This window comes from Bombus pascuorum, chromosome 1 (genome assembly GCF_905332965.1).
Source record: "Bombus pascuorum chromosome 1, iyBomPasc1.1, whole genome shotgun sequence".
Lineage (NCBI taxonomy): Eukaryota > Metazoa > Arthropoda > Insecta > Hymenoptera > Apidae > Bombus > Bombus pascuorum.
This window is the reverse complement of record NC_083488.1, coordinates 9,697,656-9,724,252: the sequence shown is the minus strand read 5'-3', so window position 1 is coordinate 9,724,252 and position 26,597 is coordinate 9,697,656. Positions and strand designations below refer to the sequence as shown.

Sequence of the window (26,597 nt, the reverse complement as noted above, 5' to 3'; positions counted from 1 at the left end):
CTTCTGTGTATGTGTCGCGTGCCTGAATGCGTATACGGACGAAAATCAGATTTCAGACTATCGAATGCCGATACTTACGAGATTTCGTATCAAAACTGTTGAACAAAAAAACTCAATTCCTACGAAGAATTAAATTTCCGTTTAATGTTTTGCGATTTCTATTTAAGATCTGTAAAGAAAGGTGAAAGAAAAGTGTTAATGGAGATAAGCAGCCAAGTTGGTTCGGCCAGCAGATCGACCGTGGACGATCGCCAAGTCGGTTGATTATTATTAATACTATTATTATTATTATTATTATTATTATTATTATTATTATTATTATTATTATTATTATTATGGTTATAATCATACACCCAGGCAGCGTAATCGTTATAATCGTTATAGCGGCGGTTTAAAGCAGGAGAAAAGTGGCCGGCGAAGCAATTATACCTACAAGAAAATCACATTGGGCGAAACGATCTCGTACAACACGTACGTTCACACGCGCGCACGCTGCCGCGTGTGTATAGCGTCAATGTGTTACCAGCAATAGACGGGCCACGGTACCTAACCACGCCGATAAAACGGCACACGTACATCCGCGGCGTCGATAGTAGTGAGAGATAATAATGTTGATAAGGGTGTAGAGAGAACCGCTCGGCAACCCCTACTGGCTCCGGTGGCTAAACCGAACGAATATAAGAGCGAAAAGGACATAGCAAAACTGTGCGCGTAGTTGTGTAGCGCGTATGTACGTGTATCTGGAAGGGGCGAGAAGAAGAAGGATACAGAGGGTGAGAGCAAGCAAGAGGGAGTAAGAACGGGGTGAAAGAAAGAGAGAGGAAGAGAGAGAGAAAACACGCGCGGTAGTCAGAGGGGTGAGTAGGCGTGGCTATGGACTACCCTCGAAGCAGCCGATTGGACGGACCGTTGGTCTGCTTCGTCAAATAAAATCCAATCGTTAGGACCAAAGGAATGCGAGTCTCCTAGCTTTTTTCCTCCCTTGCCACTTGGCAAGCCACCCCTGCCTCTGTACCGTGCACCGTGGCCTTCCCACTCCATTCCTTCTTCTCCGGAGCTCCGTCCCTTTTCCGCCTTCTGCGTCTCCCTTCCGTTACCTTTAAAGGGGGTGCGCGCAGCGCCGTTTGATGGGAGTATGATTTTATTACGGCATTACCGAGCGAGCCAAACCCCGAATTGCTCGGCTTATAGTCTGTATTATCTCACCTAAGAGGGAAGAGGAGGGGCGGTTTGCACGCCGGTTTTCTCCAAGAGGTGGAACGGTATCGAGAAGGGGCAAGGGTACAGAGTAACACACTCCCTCCTCCCTTCTACACCCTCTTCTACCTATATACCCACAAGCCACTGGCTATACGTTAAAGGGGGCTGTTTCGTGAATCCCGCTTCACGGGGAAGGGGCAACACAGCTAGCTATATGCCTTTGTCAGCTTTCATTCGAGGGTTGCACGCTCTCACGTTGCGCTGCCACACTCTGGGCACCCCTTCTTTCTCTCTCTCTCTGTCTCTCTCTCTATCCCTCTCTCTGCGCTCGCATGCACGTCAGTTGACATTCCGCTGCCGAAATCGCACGTTCTTCCACGACGTAACCACCTTCGTGACAGTTCCGTGGCGGTTGATTACTTGCGAAGTGATATGACACGCGTCTACGGTTCTATCGAACGTTTCTGTGATTTTTGAGTGAGACCATGCCATGCTCCGCAGTCGCGTGCTTCGATTAACGCATCGATCCGACACGAGGACTCGGACATACGCGCGAATGGATCGAGGGACGATATAGTGATGTTCGTTTAGTCACTGCTGGTTTTGCAAAGATGACGAAGATACGCGTGTAATGTCGATTTCGAATATCGTGAGAGCTATCGATGCTGTTTACGCTGGCTGGAGCCGGAGAACTCGAGGACTTCGTTGATTTATACTTAAATAGAAAGCAACGAGTGTTAAATTGTGTATAAAGCTCTTGAGTAGATAGTAGCTGTAGTAAAAACTACGACTTTAATGTATAATACATTTGATACAAGTATCAGATTGAGTGAACCAAAGGAAATGTATTTGTGATTCATATTAGCTCAAATATTATTATCGATTGTCAAAGACAATACCATTATCGCAAGGAGAACAATACGATTCTGTGATCGAAACAGAAGACCAATCGGTGGAAACGAAGTTTGGGGGGGGTAGAGGGGAGGGACAGCAGTGGTATGTTTCCTTCGTCAGCGGCGATGCTGAAGAATCTGCAACAAAGTGCAATGACCTCGCCGTTTTTGATGGAGAACTTGCTCCAGAGCAAGGCGTCGCCCGGTGCCGATCTAACCAGCTTGACCTTGAACTGGGCGGCGAGTCTGGTAGCGAGACAGCGGGAACGAGAATGCGAGGCGAACCTAAGGATCTCCAGGGAGAAGGTCTCGCCGTCGAGCGCGAATCAGGATCAGCTGGATCAACGATCCTCCACCGGTGCACGTGGCTCGGATCGTGGAAGTTCGATGATCGATTGCAGGGACCATCAACGAGGATCTTCCGGGAGGATCGATCGACAGAATGATCGCATGCACATTCTACGAGAGAAGGACGGTATGGAGAGGAATCAGATCACGTACGTGGACGTGGACAACGAGAGAATCGACGGGCACGTAATCGTGGATCGTTTATGTGCGATGGAGAGGCTCTGTAACGAGAGGATCGAGAACCGATCGAGTTCCGCGGTGGACTCGTGCAACTCGAACGTCGACGAGGATCCGACAAGTATCGAGATGGACGGAGGACTTCAAGGCGAGAGGGAAAAGGACGATGGAATTCTAGGAGGTGAACGCGTAACGGCATTACAGCCGGACAGGCGGTACGACCTTGGATGCAGAAACGTCATGCACACGTCCGATGAGATGACGATTCAAGGGGAGAGAGACGTGGCGGTCGAGCGTGTCGTCGACAGGATAGGTGAGAGAACGACCGCCTGTTCCTGCGGCGATGAGCAGTGCTTAGGACCCGCATGCAGAACCATCCAGGAGAAGGAGAAGCCGCAGCTCAAGTTCAGCGTCAACGCTATACTTGGCGGCAATCATGACAGGCGACCGCATTCGGGTAACTGTTCTAACTTGAGACCTGGCACGCGTTTATCGCCTGTGATTTTAGATTTAAGATACGTAGTTTTGGTAGCTTTCGATCCGTAGATGCGATTGGAGAATAGATTCTTTGAAAAAGATGGTATGGCGAATCTTTCATATGCTTATGTTAAACAGTGATCTGCAATTTTTTATATTAAATGTTCGATAAAGGATATACATAGGAACAACAGGACTAGTGTCTTAAAACGTCTTGTTGAATATAATTATTTTCCAGGAATAATAATATTTGAAAAAGTAGTTACAAGATCGTCAATCGTTGTTTACTTAACGATCCTTGTTGTTAATGATCCTTATAATCTGTTAGCGATCCTTATTAAAGGCTGCTTTAATAGAATTTTAATAAAATCTATGAATAAGGTATAGTAAGTAGTCGGTTATAATATCGTCATCTCTAATTAAATTTCGCAGAGTTATCAGTTAGGAAGTTAAGTTTCGGATTAACGAGCACGTCAGAAGAATCTTAGTCATCTCTCAGCATTTAGAGTGTTGAAACAAAGCTCACCACAAATCAGTGTCGCCGGCAGACTTCTGTCGTCGGTCCCTAAATCTCATCCGCACACCCTCAAGACGAGTCGCAGCGTGCGTGCAGGGTGGAGCAGGACGTCAGCTGGTCCGCCACTTACCTTCACCCCAATATTAAGCCCTTACGATTGGTGCCTATAATATTAGACAAGCGGCAGGATCAAATGATGTATTACCGTGCCTCTTATCGCGTTTCCTTATTCACAGTAATTCCGGCGACGTCGTCACGAAATTGCCCGTCCTATTACCGAACCTTCCGATTTATGACCGAACCGGTGACATAACTGTACCATGAAAATATCTCTATATCATCCTATTATCCTTTCGGTCATTTTATTAACGTAAAATACTTCTTCAACGTAGCTTACAACGAACGTTCCATTATTCTCTTGAATCGTTTCATCATTGACCACCGAGTCGAAACAAACGATGAAATCAATCGAAAATTCGTTTCTTTCATTCTTTAAAAAAGAAAAAAGAAAAAAATAGAAAGAAAGAAACAGAAGAGAAAACGAAAAACACATCACGTATCCGAACCACTTCAGTGTACATCAACCGTACAATCTCTTGCATCCCCGTCGTTCTTTTTTCCCTCCCTTCCTCTGTTTCATCCACCCCACCCTACCACTAACGAGTGATTGACACGAGTCGATAAAGTTCATGCACATACGATAAATACATAAACGGGTGCCGACCATGTTAGTGGGATAGAAAGCAGATAGGAAACCGAAAAGTGGGAACGAGACGAACGAGGAAAGAGAGAACCGAGAGATGGTTCATCAGTAGGGGGAGGGGGAGGGATACGTGTGGACGAATGTAGATAGGTGGAGAGGCAAATGTTGCATTTAACATTGGCGGATTGCATCCATGCGCCGGTGGAAGAGGAGAAGGTAACGTTGGGGAGATAGAGAAGAGTAGTCGGGGAAATTTGGTGCACTCGAAATAGGGGGGTGGGGTTTCATGCATTTGTCGGATAGCGGATGCATTGACCGTGCCACGTGCATGTGTTACATCCCTTCCTCTGCCACCCCCAACCCACCCTCTCCTCTTGCGTGAATCCATCGCCTCCGATAGACCCTCCAGCGTCCATGAGCTGTCTCCTCCCCCTGACTCCCTCTTGATGCAACTCATCCCAACAATCCACCCCCTTCCTCCATCCCCCCTTTGTCCCCCTTCCTCCCTTCGCGACCACGGGTACTATCGTTCGGTCCGCTTGGTTTGTACGTCATGTCGAAATGTTGTGAAATAATTGCGCGAAAAAGTGATTGGCAACAAACTCGAAATTCATCGACGGACGCGAACGAACGCCGTGGCAACGTGGAGTTAGGTATGGAAGGGGTTGGCGCGGCGCACGGTCTGGAGTGGATGGGCGTTTGACGAGAGAGCGACGTTAAATTTCGAATAGCATTTTCGCCAATCGTTGTGCGATTTACCAGATCCTCGCACTCTTTCGCTCTCCGTTCTCGTCTTCCTCTCTTTTGCAGTGCGTGGCGCGTGTTGTTTCCGTCTCTCTCCCCGGTGCCACGCTTTTATACGTCCCCCTTGCTCTTCTCTTTCGTCAACCCCCCCCCCTTTCCCACCGCCCCGTTGCCGCCTGTTTCTCGTTGTTGTTTGTCGCTATTATTGATATTTTTCGATATCGAGCGTGACACGACCGGAAACTCGTGTAGATGGATAGCGAAATGCGTGTACCCCGTACCGTTTTATTATTTTCTTTCTTTTTCCGTCCTCGCGTTTTCGATCACTCTTTGGAAGTAACTCGTCTACGTTGTTAGAAATTTAATTACAGAGATCTTTGGATCGTAAGTTGCGCAGGTTTAAAAACAAATTGGAAGGGCAACTGCGATAAGCAGGTAGTCCAATTCTCTGATATTTGAGTAAACCATCGAAAATCAACTCAAAATGAAAATCAATCGAACATTTGCACTTAAGAATGTGAAACATATACCTATTATGCCTTCCTTCTTCTTCCAATAAATGCAATTTAAGTATCGGACCTGTCCTTATTGCTCCAGACCCCCCTCCAGTCGCTAAACATTAATTAAACGTAAATTTTTAATCCCACTCCAACGAATTTAATGAGCTATATAGAGCCATGAAGGAACTAAAATTAGAAACTGAAATTGAAAATTGAAGACTCAAATTCCCGGTATCGCAAGAAAAACCATCCCGTCTTATATTTTCGATCGAGTTGGCACGTCAGACGTAATAAGCCGGCATGGGACGTCAGCCCGCTAACCATGCGCTAAGGCAAACATCGTTCCTCTATTATCGAACAATATCGTTTCCTACCGTGCATAAATCGTAGTACCCCCATTCATCGGGAAACCTGCAGCGGTGTCTACTTAATAATGCATCAAATACCCTAATCCCAAAGAATAACCACCGATATGTTGTATCTCGGTCGTGTAGTGAATCCGGGGGTAAAAGCGAAGGGTGGGTCTTTAAGCCCGGGCATTAAAAAAAGAATGACGAAAAAAAGCACAGTTCTACAACTGTAACAACAGAACGTTGTGTCCTGGATATCCTCGTATCCTCAACAGGCTTTCGATGTTTAATCTGCTCGATTCGAATGGTCGTAGAAGAACGAAGACAGAATTGAAAAAGGGACGGAAATAGTATTCGCGAAGGGAGTAGGCTCGAAGGAGGTGGAGCAGCTTAAAAAACGATTCCCATTCAATGTTTCCGTTGGAGGTTAAGCCGTTATTAGTTGGCCAGGGCTCGCGATCCTGGCAGGCAGCTCCTCTTATTGGCTGGCTAGGAAAACAACGATAAAAGGCGATGAGTATTTTATGGGGTACACCGGCACAATAGGACGTCATGTATGGGCCATTGTTAAAGCATTGTCTGGTTGGAACGCAAGGCAAACCTCTCTTTCTCCGTTCGATTCTGGCTTCTTGGTCGTCGTGAAACGTACGCGGGAACCGTGCCGCTCTATTATTTTATTATTTTCAAACACGTCGCCTTCGCTTCCTCTCTCTTGCTATCCTTTTTGGCTCGGTTAAATTGGGCGTGGCGATGTGACTGAAAAAATGCATGTTGCAAACACACGTCGGATCATCAACCCTCTGAGACGCCTGTAAATGATTGGTGTACACCTTTCTTTTCTCTTTTATTCTTTCGAGAGTAAGCTGCGGTTTATCAAGTGCTTGTTCATTTTTAATGGAATTTCATGGTCCATACAATTGGCAACTGTTATATTCTTCGAAAACTTTTTAAGCAGATTCTCTGGATAGAAGTTTTGCTTAGAAGAAGAGAGTGTTTTTTTTAATGAAAAAATTATATAACAAGAATATATTTATTCTTTGAGCAGTGGAAGGTAAAATATATATCTAAGCGATATACCAAATATCCACGTACCAAATGTCCGTATATTTATATCAGAGGTGTTGAAGCGTGCGTCAACAAGAGGTTGGGCTCCGCCTGGAGCTGTTGAGGAGGGTTTTAGTCGGGGGTGTCAGCTCGAATTATGTATCGCAAGGAATACGACGACTTGAGCATTCCGTCGTGCGAAGATCCGAAACCTTGGGCGTTTCACGGGGAATTCGTCCGTAAAAAACGCTCTTTCACCTCAGTTCGAATGTTTCGAATTAATATCACTCAAACTATTAACGGGAAATTCGACGTAATTTACGCACGATTCTATCGGCAACACCTTCGTCGAGTTACTTAGCTCAATGAATTTCTTATTAATCGATAAAATGTGTCTTATACTTGTGCAGAGAATTTCCAAGGACTTCCGCCGGAAGCGATACCGGCGTTCTTGCAGAATTTACAAAATTCTGCGAGTTACAGTATCGCGAAACCGATCGCCAGACCAGCGGCTTATCATCCTTATCACAGGCCGAGTCATCAGCCACCTCAGCGTCATTTACCCCCGAATGCGCACCACACGTTGCAACAATTGTTCTACAGGGGACCCTACTTAACAGGTAAATACTTCTCTTTCTACAACTCGTAGATTTATATTTTAATGAGCTATGTTAATCGACTTGGTTACTAGGAGACATATCTTCAATTTTTCTGAATTTACCACAACGATTTTTCAATTCATTATCGCATGAAGAAAATAAATAAAGAATTGAAAAGAAAAAAAGATATACAAAGAAAAGATCTGGGAAAGGTTGTTGCTAATTTCCACAATCATTCCAGTCGTTAATCCACTGCAAATACTGGTTAAAAAAGAGCCGCAACGAACGATGAAGGACGGTGTTAAATTGTTCACAAAAAAATATTGGTCATTATATATTTATTTTGGGATACTCGAGAGAGGAAAAGTTAATAAACAAGCTGGACGCGAGGCGGAAACACAATCTCGATGAACATTTAAAACCGAAACTTCCGCACATGGCGCCAAAGCGTATAAACGCGGGCACGTGCACGGGCACGGGTTTATCGAATATCTTGTTATAGGTAGGCTCGTATGGGACATGGAGTGCATATGAAGTGCAGTGAAAGCACTACCATATTATGTACATGCACCGCCACAAGCAAAATGCACGCATGCAACAAGTGCGTGCAAATATCATCGGCGCAGATAATACTGTCATGCTCAGCTTGGCAATATTGTACAGATACGATCTGGAGATTCAATTGCCCGTTCGTTATTAGATGACTTTGATTCAATTACTATTGAGGTCGGGCCTTTAACGTACGAGCAATAAATTTTGCCTAATGACATTTTTCCAAATGCTGATAGAATGGTTTCACGTTCTAACGAAAAAATTAAAAAAGGAAACACATTGCTTCAATACTAATTGACTCGTGTTTGTAAATATATGTGTTCCTTGAGCAGTGCAATTTTGTATTGGTGATAAAAATATAACGTTAGGTTGTCCCAAAAGTTTCTTTCGTTTTATAAGGAAATAACAGATGCACATCTTTTGTTTTATATTATTTTATTGAATTACGTATGGCCCATTTTTTTCAATAGAATAAAATTGTGCATCTACTATTTCCTTATAGAACGAAAGAAATTTTTCACACCACCTAATACTTTTGGGGTAAAAACGTCATTTTATTAGCACGATATGGAATTTAATGTTTTATCATTAATTTCAAAATTTGAATGTCAATATCGATGGAAAACTTTCGTGTGCATATAATATTATAATCGTGACAGTTGTGTCTCATTTAAAATGTTAATGAAATTGCATAATGTTTTATATAACAAGTATAATATATTCATGAGAAGTGTCTATAGCAAGTCACCATTTGTACTTTCATATTACTGTGCATTTTACTTACTTTTAATACTTTTAACTAAAATCTATAGAGAACGATTTTAATATATCTGTAATTTCTATAACTTCTTATGTGTTAGATATTTCTATATATTCTTTTCTGTAACTTATGACTTCAATCGCAACATTTAAAATAAAAATCATGTCTCAAGGTAATCTTACTGAATGTAAAACGTATGTAATCGGTAGTTGCGGGTTCTGGAACTGGAGGTCATCATCCGGGTGCTCCAGGTGGTGGGACAGCGTTTCCAGGTGCGATTCAAGGTGGTCTGGGTGATTTCACGAGCACTGGCCTGGTATTTCCATGGGCAACAAACGCACGTGGAAAACCTCGTCGAGGAATGATGAGAAGAGCGGTTTTCTCGGACCTTCAAAGACGTGGCCTTGAGAAGAGGTTTCAGATACAAAAGTACATCAGCAAGCCAGATCGTAAGAAATTGGCTGAGAAACTCGGCCTGAAGGATTCTCAGGTAAGGAAATATTTGTTGAAATACTTATTATAAATGAAAATTATTTTCATCATGTGTGAATGATCGATTATAATATTAGAGGCAACAGATTCGTTAATAAGTCAAAGCTCAAATAGTTTCGTGGGTAATAATGATTATACGAGATAATAGCATCAAATATGCCATATTCAGGTAAACTTGCGTGTATTATAATGTACACAGGCTTGTCATGATCAAGCGGTTGCCTTCGCAGCCGCATGAATGAACAACGTGATGCTTAATACCGCGTTTAATGATCTTAATAGCGTACTAATTTGCTGATCCAGCTAGCGAAGCGAATAGTTCTTTGTTATTCGGACTCATGTTGTACTATTATTAAGAATTAAATGGTTAGTTTATTTGTAAATTTATTTTATTTGATAACACTGTTTGCAAGGTAAAATCTAATTTCCTTGTTTGAAATTTTCTTTAATAACAGTAATTAAAAGATCACGATATATCTATTAATGCTGTAATACGATTAGCCTTATTACATTTTTTATTTAATTAACGTCATAAATGATTGCATTCGATATTCGCTGATAGTCGAGTGCATAATCAAGAAATTAATCCGTACGGAGACGTAAGGAGACCAGGTTACCGTAGAATATAAGGTGCTTAATGACCTTATTAGGGCACTAATTGTCGCTTTAACGAAGTACGAAACCTGGTCCCAACGGAGCATTTAATTCAGCGACGAAGCCACTGCTCTCACCCTCCAGCGATTCCATTCACTGAATTGATAGAGACTAATGCTCAGGTTTCGCCGAGCCAACTCTCACGTGGTATCTACATACATCGGCCTTCAAACTTTACCATATGCATCTACTTTACATAAAAGATATATAACATGCGCATAACACAAGTCTAGAACGAAAGAAAGAGCATTACTAGTCCCGTGTACTAACAACTTTACGGGCTATTTGAACTCCTTGCAAACATTTCGATCGTAACGGTTATCCCATTAAACCGATTTAATACATTTCTGAGTCATTAGCGGCAAAGTAATCAAAAAGCGATTCTAACAATCGTAGCACGTTTATAGCGTCACCATTGTACAAGCATCGAAAGCCCGATTCTTCTTCTTATAGGGGTTATTAACTTACCTATTAATAATAGAATTATTTCTAACAAAACATTAAACTTAACGTCATTATACTACTGTGGACATTTATTCTTTTTCTAAGTCGTATCTATAATTTATGTATCGAGCTGTCGTAAGGAATTAATTTTTTCAATACATACTTTGTACTTTGACAAAACAGTATGTATACTTACTTCATTAGCATATCTTCTAATAACTTTGCATTTACACCATTTTTATGGATCGTTTCATTGAAGGACGAAGTGAGTAAACTAATACGATACATTTTTTTGCATTTTTCTTGTATTCTAAACTATAACAATCTTTCTCATATATCAATTTTTGTATCAAGTTTTTAACAGTATCTACTCCTCTAACACACTCTTTCTACTTTCTACAAACCAAAATTATATTAATAAGTTATATATATTACAATCAAATAAGAATAACAAGTTCTTTCACATCAAGTGCTATTATTTTCATATAACATCTACTTGTAATCAAAGAGTAATTTATATATTCTATCTCTCTGTATATCTTATATCTGTATTAAAAATCTTACGTATCTTTCATCAAAAAATTCAAACACACGTCTAAATTCCTTAAGTAACTTTCATAATATCTTACGAAATGAATGTGTAACCATAACCATAGTGAAACCAACTAGCGAGCCAACGAAACAGGTGAACTAAATTTATTACCGACTCAATGGTTAAACGCAATTAGAAACAAAGTGTCCAAAGGCGCGTAATATTTTCTATCTTATTCTAACGTCGAAATCGTGAAGTTTAAAGTTGTGCGCGATGATCACGCGGAGGTGATCACGCGAGATATCATCACCTCGCGTCGGTAGTGTACATAGGAGAAAGAGCCGCGGCTGCACATGGTGCTAGAAGCATATAATACTCCCGGTTTGGGGTTAATCGGGCGATGCCAGTTCATTAGCTGCACACGTATATCGACGCGTGGGGTCGTGTGCAACACACCGACGTGGCTTCGCCGTCGCTAGCAGGCCAGAGCTCCGCTGTGGCGACGCAAATGAAACTAAACGATGCCCAGAAAATGGCACAGTAAGTTAGTTTCATTTGATTTCATGAGCATAGTTTGCCGATCCGCTCGGATAACCGGGGGATGCGTGCGGCAATGTTCCCGCTAATTTTGTTTCCTACTCGGCCAATGAATTCCGCCGTCATCGTGCTTCCTTCTATCATGTCGGATAATTATAACATGCATTTCCTCGATCGTCGCTTCATCGGGGAAAGTTATTATACCTGATACGTGTCAGTTACTTTGTTCTGTAAATGCAACTTGTTTTTGCACGTTTAGCGTTGTTAGTCATTTTCGAACCGTTTATTTGTTCTCTGTGAGTGAAAGTTTGTTATAGAGTGGTATAGTTTATCGTTCTTTGACTGATTCAATGAAATTTATATAAGCACGATGGAACTGTGTCGAATTGGATTTCAGGTTGGACAATGTTAGAAGATGGATTGATTCGTTATCGTGTTGTAATACGACAATAAGTATAATTCAGAAGTTACCTTTCTCGATGCATTTCGTCTCTGAAGCAAATCTGCGATAATCATGACGCTCGAATTTTTACATCGGCATTCGTCCTTTATCAAAATCGCTCGTTCCAATTTCAAACAGTATATCGTAAAAGTCGCTAAATCGGACAATTACAATTTGTGTACATAGGGTTCTCGCGCTATATCGAAGAAATGGAACGAATAAGTAGCCATCTATAACTTTGCAAAAATCAGAAAAGATATTATCCCGGAGAAACTTTTGTTTCATCTATCTTCAAATATTCTAATTAGTTCAATCGTCAAGTCGTAATTAAGCTTCTCTATTCAAACCCGTCTGATTCGATCAGTTGAAGAGATAGCTATGAGCAAATTCAACCACGTGCATTGATCTTTCTCAGATAAAAGGTGTTCCGCTTGTATTCGTCGCATATAGCCAGGCTAGGATGATACATTTTGCATAGCTACGAGCATATGGCAGTATGTAGATGAAGCGCAAATAACGGTAAGAGATAACCATTGGTTAGCAACGAGTTGAATAGACGGAGATGAAGTTGGCAGTAAGAGAAAGAGAACGTAGAAGGAGAGAAAGGGCATGGAAGGATATATTCTCATGTATAATTCACACCTCGAGCGCCATGCCTCCACTGCCATTGGTTGAAGCCCACTCTGCCTGTGGTTTTACGAGAAAATCTAAAGACCACGCATACTCCTGCACAGAAACCTGCACACACAGACAAAGATACACGTATACGTATATATGTATGCCAGTAGATATATACATATACTTTGGAGTGTAGTAAATTGACGGTTCTTGCGACTTCGCATATACAAAGAGTCCTCTCTCTCTCTCTCTCTCTCTCTCTCTTTCGTCGCTTTCTTCAGGTTCTTCTTCTTCTCCTTCTTCCGCTTTAGTTGGAACAACTGGTAGTACCAGCGTGGAGATACAAGGATCTCTCTTCTTTTACGAGCAAAGGCTCCCGCATATCGAGCGTGATTTCACGAGCTGTCCCAATAAAATTGTTAAAGGGTTGAAATATCATCGGTCAGCAGAATCGTCGACAACCCTGTTTAGCGAAAGAAAATCGTTGGAAGTGACGTTACCTAATTGTAGCGATATATCTTTGGAGCTTCCATTTTGTGTTTTTCATTGAAATTTTTGTGTCCCGGGAGCACATTTTTGTTAATTTTCAGACTTACGTCAGTCGGTGAGTAAAAAGAGCTATTTTAATAAGAAGTAGCTGACGGGATTTTAGTTGTGCGGAGGATTTGAGTTTTGTGACATTGAATCTCGAGATATTGAAAGTGACAATGTTATTTTTGGAACAATAAAACGTAACTTGATCGTAAATGTTTCTATCGTTACGTAGGAAACAGGAGAAAGAAAAGAACAATCTCCAAGTTGTTGGAGGGTATGTTGAGTGTTGTGCGATTTGAGGAGCATGGGCTTTGCGCACTTGGCTGCTATCTAATATCACGGTTCACCACACGAACACCCATAAAAGCGATTATTGTCCGATGATGGCTTTCTCTTCCCTCTCGAGTTCCTCTTTTCTGTTTCTCTTAATAATGTTCGACTATAAGCAGCAGATGCTGGATTTCCTGATCTCTTGCAACGAGTTCTTTTCTAATCACCACTTTTCAACTTAATTCATCAATTATTAATTAAATCTACTTTCGTTTGTATCTGCAAAGATCTCTGTAAAACATTCAAATGGAAATTTGATTTGATTTTACTACACTCTTTGGGTCATTTTCGACTCTATTATATTTGTCCGATGTTAAAAAATATTTTAAATTTGAAGAAAATTTGAAGAAATCCTTATCGGTATTCCGGATGTTTGAATGTTACGTTAAGTATCTTCTTAAAACATTACAAATCCAATTATTTTCTCTTGCTGAAATGAGAGCAAGATTGAAATGTAAGAACTCGAGGATCGTGGCAGGGTTAAAGTATTCATTAAAAATTGAAACACAAAATGAATCAATCCGTGTATCAAGGTTAGAAAAGGGAATAGTCAAATTCGTTCCAAATTTTTCCATAAAAATTGTACCTGTAAGTAAATAAAAACGATATTTAAAAGAAATGAATCTTGAAGAAAGGCGAAGTCTCCCGTTGTATCGTGGAGGCATCTTTTTGGATTAAGTTCCGCCCTTTGTCGTATCTGTAATCATACCGGTTTTATGAATCTTTCGTGAGATTTAATTAAAGACTTGCGGTGTACGGGTGGATGATAATAATAAAGCTTTTCCAAGGGGTAGGTTTGTACTTGGAGAAGTGGCGCGGAGCAGAGAGTTGGGGATAGAGAGAAGAGAAGGCAAGGTGCCGTTTCACTCAGGTTCGAGTCTTCACTACAGTTTATGACGAGGGTGGGTTTAAGAGGGACGTCGAGGGTTAAAGGGGGTTGACTAAAGTAATTAGTGATGGTGAGTGAACTCACCCTTCTCCGACCGTATCCACGTCTTTGTTCCTCTCGATTCGTTTAACGACAGGAAAATGTTCATCTATCGCCGGCCTTTTTATAGAAAAATTAAATACTTAAGAACTTGCCTAGTACTTCTTCTTTTTCTTCCCGTTTTTACATTGATTGGCTGTGACTACAGCGACAATATTTAATTTACAACTCTTTCCGGTCAATTTACATTATCTAATTTTGTCTTTCAACATCGTTGCTATGAAAAAAAATTCTGCTCAACATTTTTTTCGTCACCGTAGCGCTTAAAAAGTATCATGTTTCCCTTTTAATCTTATTGTTTGTCCATGAAGATATAAAATTCCGAAAAATTCAGTAGGATTGATCAGACGATAAACAACGAATAAAAGAGTTTGAGTCCTGTCACGGAGTAACATTGTAGGTACAGCATCATGTCAAAACCGTCCGTATCGCCTCCGGGCAAGATTCATCAACGCGTCGACCTTAAATTAAGCGGAATTAAGAGCAGCAGGCACTTTTGTGCTTAAGACGTTTCCGTCGGGCAAGCGGAAGCGTAGGAAAAAGTAAAGAGAGGGACCGGAGGGCTTGTTATCTTTTTAATAATCAAAACCGACGGCATCGCGTCGGTTCTTCTTTCTTACAAGATACCAGACCTGTCAGAGTCACGTCGCCAATATTAATTCATGATGTAAAGAGTAATTTTTAATCTCGTCGGAAATCAAATGAAGAACGAACCTGCTTCTATTTATTTCTATACGCTGCATTATTTTATAGTTACATATCTTTTCTAAGAATTTATCATACTTCGGTACCAGATAATTAATCATTTGATTATTGTTGGTTTGCCCCGTTATTATTTAATGAAAATTATTATATTATTTACAAGATTAATTGAAACGTAAAAAGTAGCAGCTGGAAATATTTATTGTAGCGTTCGGATTATTAATTTATTTTAATAAAGTAATTGCGAGAATGTGGAGGGATGAGGAAAAGCAGAGGACACGATGTTATTTGAAGATCTCACAACGCAAAATGCTAAATTAAAACGCACCCTCCATCTTTTCCATTTCTTTATCTCCAAAATAAGGAGGCTACTACTCTTCTGATGATCGAGACGTCTTGAAGCTTTAACGAATTATAAAGGTCGCGCGAAGAATAGCTCGCATTCGGTGCTACTGACAGCTTATTTAATCCTCACGGAAAAAAACGAGTTTCTCCTTCTCACTGTACATTTAGTCTTCGATTTTTTATTTGATCCAAAACAATAGCCTCTTGTCGATATTATATCTTACTCAGAAATATTTTTATTTTTCTAGATAGACAACAAACTTAATATCATTTTTAAAATAGAATTAAAAAAAAAGGAACTGAAAGAATAGAAGAGAGAGTTGTTTAAATTAATTTGTTCTCCCATGTTTATATCTCGACGGATGGGTTCACGCGGAAAATAGAAGCAGCTTGCCCTTTCCCATGAAACTGACACTGACACGTTAGATAGATCGACCATTAGGCTTGCATTTCACCCAAATATAGAGTTTCCTGAATTCCGTCGGTCAAATCAATTTGTAGCCATTAGGACTGCTCTTGGATCGAGTTTACTTTGAACAACCTTTTCCTAGAACAATCGGTCACTGTTCTCTGTCGAAGGACCATCCTACTATTTACACAGTAGTCGATCTTTTACCCCGATCAGTAAACGTACAATCTTGATCGTTTGTCTCGTTTGATGAAGAATGCTACTACAGATATTTCATGTAGTTCATTATTGGAAAAATATATGATATATCCCTTGCAATTAATTTCACGTTTTCGAGAACGTCGATAAATTAAAGTTCTTACAAAAGTATTCAAAAAAATATCCCCGAACGTATGTTCTTCATTTTCGTACCCCCGAAATCGTGTTGCTTTCTTTACAGCGTCTTTCGGAGTAAATGAATTTTAGAAACAAATGAATAGACAACAGCTATGGAAACAATTCCTTTTCAATGTATTAAAATAAAATAATAAAAATGCATCATGTTACACTTTTAATCTTTTTAATCAGACCATTCTTCGGTCATAAAATCCTCCTAGGAAAACTCAGTAGCAAAAACAAATTAATTCATTTGATTTCTTTCACACGTGGAATTTCTAATCTCTCGGATACTGCTGTGACTCTTGAATTTTTCATGCCCCAATTTCATTGTAGTTCCAACCAAGAAAAACAATCCTAACGTTTCAAGACAATCTTAAGATCGAGTCAAGAGAATACTGCGTATCAATTCTTTCACATTCTTGGTTCAAATTTAGGAAATTTTCTAACGTATAAATTCTAATGGAAAATCTAAAATCTAACGGAAAAATGCGAGTCGGGCAACGACGAGCCCAAGGACGATTAAAGAGTAAAGATTCTACTTCATCTTGTTTCTGATATTTTGTAAGACGCCGCGCCGTTGATCTCTTCTCCGGGAGATTTCAGAGAGGATCAAAAATTGAGCGAGAGATCACGGAAGTTGGTCATAACGTTACCCTAAACTTGCCGCGGTACAGTCTGCGATGGATATTAAAAACAAAGGCCGCCTCTTACAGGGCATAACATGAATATAACGTCGCGCAATATCTTACGGCTTAAGCTGTTCGGCTTAGCCCGCGGACCTTCATGCATTATGGATTTTACTTTGAGAAAGCGCCGGCTACCCCCGACGCCAGACGAACTAAGAAACCATGAATATACAATACCGCGGTATGCATATAGATTCATCCTTTTGTGAATCAACTTTAATCACTTTCCACGAAACCGCAGTGTCCGCCTCGCGACCGATAAGATCGCCGAAGATCGAACAGAGTCTCGATAGATTCTTACTTTCTCTTCATCCTTCTTGCTCGCCATTAAGATCCAGGGAATCATTAGGTTCATCTTCACCATTGTTTTCTCTGTCGATTTCAATAAAAGCGGTTTGTACGTTTTTTAATCGCTTCGTGTGTTATTTGATTATTTATCACAAGATTTTTTCAAAATGAGTACTTTGTTCGCGATGGTATTGAAATTTGTTAAACTTGGTTTCGATACTACACATTCATGGGAAGTTTGAGAACCTCTTATTTGTGACGACTTTGAAGCATTATCTGGATAATTGATAGAAATTCTGAAGGAGGATAGTTCACCCAACTAATTTAATAATGTAGTTTAAAGTAGTTTAAATTTGAACAGTTCCTTTGATCTTTGGTACGCTTCAATTTGTTTACATTGTACAATTTTTTACGATTCTTTTTTTTTTTAGTATATTTTAGTACATTCTTTAGTAGATCGGGTGTTGTGTTTGAACATTGTAATACAATTATCGTTCGAAAAAATGTCTCAAATTGAACTTGCTCTGTTTTGAGAAAGGCATTTTACGTAGGACAAGGATTTTATAGAGCTACCTATATTAGTTTAGCTGATAATAGCTAATTTAGCTTTGCCTATTTAGCAACACTCTTCTGAACGCGTAATTAATTAAAATAATTCTCCGTCGTGTTAAAATTCTTTAGGAAGATAGCAGGGCGACCGTTTCACTCTCCCTGTCATATAACTTTCAAAACGGCCTTCAAACATCTTCACATGTCGCAATCGAATGCGTTTGGTATCGCTGGCGCGACATTTCGCCCGGAAATATCACTTCCCATTCGTGCCAGGTCGTAGCCATTCACAGCTGTACCGCGTTATACCACTGGCATGCAGACGAATTCCAAATTCGCAGCTCGTGTCCCAAGTAAAAGCAGCCGCGGTCGACGTTGATTTCCGGTTACGCTCCCCTTTTGCGCCCACCCTTCGTGAAAATTGCTCCGCTCGTGTCTATAAAATCAGACAGTCTTATAAATAGGAGAACCCGACCTTTTTGTCGAGTAAATTTCTCCAAATCTTCTGAAGAATGGAATTTATTTATTAGTAAAGCAACTGGGAAAGTTACTTTCTTTCTAAATACACAAAAGTGTAACTACGTTTAGTACACGTTTTATACAACCCTGCTATACTATCATATCGAAAGGGTTAACCCTCATTGTTATCTTTCGGTAACAGACGATCCCAATAATTTACATATTTCCAACTTTAATCTATACTTTGCATCTTACGTGGTAAAGATGATTGACGATTTTTACCGTGTAAAATGTAAAATATAAAATGAGATAAAATACTCGAGAAATTAGTAATCCAGTCTAAACTATTAATGTTATTAATGTCCCAGTGATGTCGAACGAGAGTAAAAATTCGACGTGGCAAATACTTTACGCGTTATGCTTCAACTTAATTGACATCGGTCTTTGAAACTAATTACTATCACGATTGCGTCCTATAAAAGAGAGACTAATTAAACGTGGCATAGATTCAAGGATAAACGGATTAACACTATCGTTTATCAGCGGGTGGCTGACTCGATTAAAGCATCACCGATGAAACGCGGTCCGCCGATATAAATCCGGAGGGTTGGATTCCCTCCCCACCCCCAACCATTAAGAGCCGACTTCCTTTCCATACATCAGCCAACCCTTCGGCCGCAGAATCGCGCCGTGGTAGCTTTGTGCCGTACCTCTTCCTCCTCTTCTCCTCCTTTTTTCTCCTGTTTCACCCACTCGCCCCTCCGTTGACCGCACCATACCCCCTTCAAAAAAAAAAAAAAAAGAAAGAGGGAGAATCCCTCTCTGGCTCTCTAGCACTCTGTTCGTGCCCGCTTCTCGCCCCTTTTCTCCGCCTCTGTGCCCTTCGATCTCCTCGCCCCACCGCACCGCCACGAAACGACCCGGTACCGTGACCAGGTTGGCGGAGGGTATCGGTGCACCCTTCTTCCCTCGGTGCACTCTTTCCTCTCTCGGTGCACCCTTTCTCTCTTCTCTCCATGCGTCCTTCTACCCTTGCTGTACCCTTCCTCTCTCGCACGCAGTGGCGAGCCGCTCGAATCGAATTGGGGGAGGAAAACGAAGAGAAAGACGATCAGCGCTACGATTTGAAAGAGGAACGAAGAAGAGAGACAGGAAGGAAAGAACGACGCGATAGGGTGAGACTATCGAGAGGGGTAGAGAGACAAAAGAGGGGTTGGAGAAGTATTATGTACAGAAGGAGTACCGAGAAAGAGGGGAAGAAAAGAGGGGAGGGAAGACAGGCTGGCGAGGAAGAGGATCGTGGAGAGAGCGAGACTGAGGGGTAGTTCTGAGGCCGACGTCATAATCGATCGTCTTTTATTAAACTGCGCCAGATGGCGCCACCACCACGCACAGAAATACCTATCGTACCTCCTATATACATACATACATACATACAAGCGTATTTGTATTTGTATATATAATATACGTGTGTGTGTGGGTGGGTGTGTGTATGTGTGACTGTGTATGTGTATATACGAGAGGGCGAAGGAGGGACGTGGTGAGTCGTAGGGAGATAAAGAGGGTGCCAGAACTAGGGGGTGGTAGCCATAGTCCTGGAGGTAGGGATAGAAAGTTAGGGTGGGCAGAGGCGGAAGTAAGGGCGGTCGCGTGTGGGCGCGAGGAAGGGAGCAGAATAGAGGAGAACTTTCAGGCTACGGCGGAGGGAGAGAGTTAGAGGGTGGCTCGCGAAAGGAGAGACCGGTAGGCTGGCTGCAGCCAATCGTTTAACGATTACCCACTCTATAGAACGCGTTTCGGATGTCGTCGTTATGCTCGATCCTTTCGTATGGACCGATCCTTAGCGCGGCCCGCGTGAAACGTTCCCGGCTCCTTTTTTAATAGCCATCCCAAAGGGCTGCAGTTATATTACAGGAGAATTATATATTTCTTATATAGATCCTTGAGATGGTCTTGGGTTCGCCAGAATGATTCAGAAGTGGCAGAAGGCGAGTTAAACGGTAGAAGAGGGAGAGAGTTATGACGATTTTAGCACTTCGAATAGCGTGTCACCTTATATAGCGGGCTTTTGCTATCGACGTGTTTAATCGAGACGAGGATTTAGAGCGGATGAAAGGAACGCGCGACTGTGTGGCTACGGCCAATAAGTTAACGATTAAACGGTGAAGAGGGTGGAGAGGGTGAATCGAAGATTGCAGTCCAGCGATTGAAGTGATTATATCTCATCGAACGTGATTGGTCGAGTAATCGTTCGTTATAATTTAAATCACTTTTATATAGTTTTGTTGTCGAAATAACGTGTTACGGTTATTAATGACAACTCCAATCTTCACGAGCTGATAAGCCGAGTGTCAAAGTAATTGAAATAAAATGAGACGATCGGTGTCAGTGATGAAGGGAAGATAGATGTAGAGAAGAAAGAGAATAAGAAATATTTTTCAACACGGCTGACAGAAACAATTCGAACAATTTATAAAAATGATCGACGGCAGCGAGGAGTAGCGCGATACGCGGACAAAACGAGCGAAAAGCGTGAACAACGAAATGATTCAACTTCTCCGAAAAGCCTCGCGTCTTTCACACCGAACGGAGAACCGCTTTGTTACTTTTGTTATACAGTTCCGAACCTGTCTGCCGCTGACGGGACAATCAATCACCGTCGCCACTTGCAAAACGTAAAACGAAAAGAAGAAGGATCACGCCGAAAGGGGAGTGCGGAAGTACCGAATCCCTTGATTTCCCTGGAATGCATCCCGCAATTTCCGTTCTCTCGAAACTCGTACAAATATCGGCTCCAAAATTCCCTTTGCTTTTAATATTATATACGCGCAATTAGTATTAAATAAATAATCCATTTTTCCCAAGATTTTCTTATTGATTCGTTTTCGCAATTACTTGATTAAAAAAAGGCCTTGTTAAATACCAAATAACAACGAATAAATGTAACATTTATTCAAAGATAGAGTAAAATGTTTAGAGATTATTTGAAATATTCTGGAATATATGTTTCTTTGCTTCTATTATTACATCTACACGCGATTAATCTTCTTTCCTATTCATCCTCAAAATTCCATTACGATTATTTAATTAAAAGGAATCTCATTAAACATGAAATAACGAAGAATAAAAGTTAAAGCAGTTAATGAGAATGACTTTCGACTTTTTTTTTAATATTTATATTCGGGTGAAACGATCCCCTCTTTTTGATTTTCGAGGATCCTCGGATGGAGTGTTCAACCCCAAGCGAGCAACGTCTTGAGCTCGATATTAACCTCCCTCTTTAATCTCTTTCGTTCGCAGGAAGCATCGGATTTCGAGGGATTTTTGCCTTTTAAACGAGCGAACACTCGAGCGTTTATTTCATCCGCTCGTCCGATTTCCCGGATTTACACTTCCCTCGTGAAAAAAAAAGAGGCAATTCCGCCGACGCGTGTATTTCCTGAATATATCTACCCGAAGTTTTCATTTAAACGAGCAGCAAATTATTAATTATAAATCATTTAATTAACCAAGCAAAAAACAAAAGCTTTTAAACAGAATTTTTACGCACTACGTTGAAACGTCGCTGTCAAGTTAAACGTTGCGAAATTTCGCGCGAAATTGTAGATCGTACTTAAACGAATGGATTATCAAGCAATAAATGACAGAATCAATAAAGAACAATTTGTAGCAATTATTAGAATGTAAAAATGTATAATATAATAGAAAATTATTAAAATACTATCGAATTATTAATTAAGATTAATCTTTTAGCTATTTTAAATGTCACAAAAATTCGTTTCCATAAAATCATTCTCCAAATCTATAAAGAACAATTTATATCAGTTATTAAAATATAGATATGTATCAGATCTTTGAATAATTATTAGGTACTTACAAATTTCCATTAAATTGGTAAATTCATATAATATACAAAATTATCAAAATGTTATTAAATAATCCCAAGAGTAACTCTCTGACTATTTTAAACAGTATAAAAATTATTGTTACCAAATCACTTACTATAATTGCTTTAAGCGGAATAAAAATTTGTTTTCTTCAAATATTTTCGTCTAAAATTTTCAATATTTTTTCAAACACCTTTTTCATTCAATTTCAATGAACTACGTCGACAGCGCAATTATATGGCGATCGCGCAATGGTGTTTTCGCGACAAAGATGGGCCAGCCGCGATATTGAGAATACAACACGCGTTTACCCTATTGCTAAAGAGCGTATTATCGCGTCGAATCGTTAGGGTTCTGCATCCTGTCAAGCGCACACACCCTGCCGAATGAAAATACGAAAACAATTTGTGTAAATTAATCCCTAGCAGATCCATGTAATTTTCTCGCCTCTCCTATTGCGTTTAATCCATCATATCTAACTCGCGTTTCTTTCTTTTGTCTCTTCAACGTTCTATAAGTTCAATTTCACACTTTTATATGCATGGTGAAAGTTTCAATTCATCGTTGCTCTAATTGTGTTAATATAATATGTGTATAATATATACATATAAAGTTAATTATTGATCAAATTATGTATTACTATTTTATATTAAATACAATTACAGTATATCTATATATTGTGTATTATATAAATTATATATAACATAATTAATTTAAGTTGAATTTTTAATATGAAAGGAAGTGCAGCTTTATATTTGAAAATAAAATATTTTTCTAAAATAAGTTCCTAAAAACAAGTTACAAGTCCTATTTAAAACTTATTCTTTCAATGACTATTAACTGTTAGGTAGACTCATAGTTGTGTTCAAAATATACTTTATCATATCTATATTTACAAAAAACTGAAATCAAAGTATTACAGATAAAAGTAATTTCGATAAACTATAAGAATTTATCTAATCATCGGCTTGAAACATCCGAATGCGTATTATACGTATATAGATTCTCATTAATATCCACGTTAAGTTAAACTAACTGTATGTAAAATTTTGATGCAAAAATGCTTACCTAGACACATGTTCAATACCCAATCTAGAAAATGATCGATTGCCATCAGCGAAACCATCGGAATGAGCTCGTTACTAATATAGAGTCTATCAATAACGCAAACTTCATTCTATTTAGAAATTTCTATTAAAATTCATTCTCATTTCTATATAAAAAAAAGAAGGAATCGAAACAAATAAAAAAAGGTAAAAATAAAAAAATTCAACAAATGAAAGTTCAAAGGATGAAAGGTAACATGATGCATCCAAATCATTCACATTTCAGTATGTCAGATGCATGCAACACGTCCGTGAACGAAGTTTCATAAAATATTCGACGAGATATTAAAGAATAATAAACTTTTTTATCAATTTCTCACCCTCCCTACCACCGAAGCCAAGCAATATTAATAACGACGGGGCGAACGTCAAGTGCAGATAATGTTGTTGAACGGATTTCAAAAGTTGTTGATACTTTGTGCAAAATCGTTTGTAATATCATACTAAATTACAACCGATTATAAAACGTATGAACAATAATGACAATGATTTTTTCCATCGATTTTACGTCACCAATTATTTCCTATTACATAATTGCTAACGATGAAATCAATTAGTGTTTCTGTGTGTGTCTTTTTTAAATTCGTATTTCTTTATACCACGGAACAAGATTTGTGTACGTTGTACGATGTTAGACAATTAAAACTAATTGCTTTTAGAAAAACTGCTAGATCATTCTAATCATTGTGATATCGTTACATTGACACCTCCACACAGGGATATACGATTCTATCACAAATGCAACTACATATTCCATTTTAAATATTACGCCTACAACTTTTTCAAGTTCGAATAAAACATAGCTCACAGTATTATATAATCGTGTTCACTATTAAAAGAAAAGTTCATTCTGAAAGAGTTTTAATACGGTTCCTTTTAAATAACTCATCCCAGCGACATACGTATATTCATTATACTCAAATTCAACAGATTTCTTTGCTTCACGAAACGAAAATCCAAAGTAATCTTGGATTCGCTCTCTCCGAGTGGAAGCAAGACCGAGAAGTACAATATAAAGTCGATTCTACATAAGGTCTAACGCCTTGTTGGCAAGCCCCAAAGGCAAATTGAAAAGAACTTTTAAGATCTAGCAAAGATGTCAAATGCATTCACGTACTAGGCTCACAGGCACTCTTGCACGGAGTGGCGACCAATGAAAATTCGAAAAGCGGTTTAGGTAAATCAATCCACGGCCCCAGGGTCAACGCTTCGATGTAGCTTAAGGCTATAATAAAGTGGCGAGCAGAATCAGGCTGGAGAAAAGGAAGGGTGGTACGAAGGCGAAACTCGGCGGAAAAGGGATGGGAAGGGTGGAAAATTTTCAGAGTTCATGTGCGTTTGACGTTGGCCCGTTCAACGGTTCGGTAATGCATGGTCTTTAATATTACGAAAATCACGCCGCACCCTCTTCCCATCTCCATTTCGCAGGTTACCACGTTTATAGGAGAACTGGAGAGAAATATGTATATGTGAATACTTATTGTATCAACATGTGAGTCTTTAAGAGGGCAAGCCATCAATGCCACTCTTTATGAATTTTTCATTAACCAAGTACGTAATTAATAGACTGTAGGTTTTCAGACAGATTCACATTTTTTATGAACGAAGTGAAAAAAAGGAAACCTCAGTAGAGATTTGTTTCAGCTACTAAAAATTATATCTTGTTCTCTACTACGCGTATTTTATATATCTTTGCGTATTATATACATTTCTACTGCTTCAAATTTAGCATGCATAAAAGTCCACAATCTAATAATTAGCGTCTAATAATAATTAGCATCTCAAAAGAAAAAAAAACCAACACGAAGGACTAGTTATTTCTATTTTCTTTTCCACGTAAGTGATTATAAAGTCTAAGGCATATTTTAAAACGTAATGTTCATAATCGTCCATCGTTATTGAGTCGGTAGAATTTGAATAATTTGATGTAAATGTAGGATTGACATCATCGATACGTTAATAGAAAGAGAAACTACCAATCTCTCCTCCAATTTTTATCTAATATTCATTGGGAAGAAAGCAAGGAACACGAAGACAACGAGTTCATCTCTTCGACGTCATTAGGAGAAAATTCGTGATGACCCTGTTTAATATAAAATCGCTCTTTTCACTTTTGCTGTGGTAAAGACAATGATAGACAATTAATTCTAGACAAAATGTCTATCGATATAATTTTAACACACCTACACTTTACTACACCTTTCTCCACTGATCGTACTATAATACAATTCGATCAATCGTCGATCGTATCTTCTGTCGTTCGAACATTACAATGTTATTGAAGTAAGTTGTACATCATCATCCAAAATGAACATGTTTCGAATTACGAATATAATTTGCAGGTGAAGATTTGGTTCCAAAATCGGCGAATGAAATGGAGGAATAGCAAAGAGAGAGAGTTGCTAGCAACCGGAGGTTCTCGAGAACAAACGTTGCCAAACAAGAACAATCCGAATCCTGACTTAAGCGACGCGGATGGAGACAGGCCGAGGATGGACTTGAGCGACGTGAGTCCTTTAACGAGTCCTCAACGGCCGGAAGAACAAACAGAGAACGAAGAAGACGAGGAGATCAATGTCACGTGATGAAATTCCAGTGAACATCCTGATATAAACGTGTTCGTTTGATGAGACACGATCGTGACTCATAATTCAGGATTAAAAACAAAGAACAATTAGCAGGCAGTGAAAGTGTATGAAAAACACATCTGGTGAATTTCAAAGGAAGTTTCACTACCGCTTAAATCATAATCAAAATGTGTCTGTTCGATGAAATAATAATGGTTCGTTACAGATTCGGGACTCACAGGAGAAAATTTGACAATTTAGACTACGATTGAGGATAAAAATTTTAATCGATCGAGGTCACTAAGTTATCTATGATATTTAATTATTTTATATATTGAGAAATGTAAAAGATTGCGTTTGAATTGACTATAAATATTCAATATACCAATACATTATATAAGAAAAAGGAATAAAAAGCAATATTGAGTCATGTTTGGTAGATGTAACTTGCAGTTAAAGTGACCTTGAATGTATGAAAGCATTCTATAATTTATCCGTAAAATTTTTATGGAACTTGAAAAAAACGTTCGTGAGAGTGATAGATTCTCCTGTGCGTATCCTGAGATTTGGAGCTTTCAAATAATTTCCAATCCTTTAACGGTAATACAATCTTTGTATTTAGAAATTGCAACATTGTTTTTTTTAACGGTAAAGCTCATCTTTGTGTAGATGTAATTTTACTTTTTGCGATCTGTGACCCCATCTTCCAATAACTAGATGATATAAAACAATCAGAAATATATGACACGATGAAAATCGTAACAGAATTGTGACAAAATAATTTCC

At 39.5% G+C, this 26,597-nt stretch overlaps 1 protein-coding gene across 1 annotated transcript; it reads left to right on the top strand.

Moving 5' to 3' along the window:
- Positions 1-310: 310 nt before the first annotated feature.
- LOC132916846 (uncharacterized) lies at positions 311-26,597 on the top strand. Its single transcript, XM_060977223.1, has 4 exons — positions 311-3,075; positions 7,364-7,573; positions 9,074-9,354; positions 25,587-26,597. Exons 1-4 carry the CDS (start codon positions 2,199-2,201, stop codon positions 25,827-25,829), a joined length of 1,611 nt encoding a protein of 536 aa, XP_060833206.1. The 5' UTR covers positions 311-2,198; the 3' UTR covers positions 25,830-26,597.

Excerpts from the sequence above, each read along its gene's own strand:
- LOC132916846 (XM_060977223.1), top strand. The coding sequence starts at position 2,199 with ATGTTTCCTTCGTCAGCGGCGATGCTGAAGAATCTGCAACAAAGTGCA. Across the intron at positions 3,076-7,363 it reads TGACAGGCGACCGCATTCGG|AGAATTTCCAAGGACTTCCG; the intron begins GTAACTGTTCTA and ends ATACTTGTGCAG. Across the intron at positions 7,574-9,073 it reads CAGGGGACCCTACTTAACAG|TTGCGGGTTCTGGAACTGGA; the intron begins GTAAATACTTCT and ends TGTAATCGGTAG.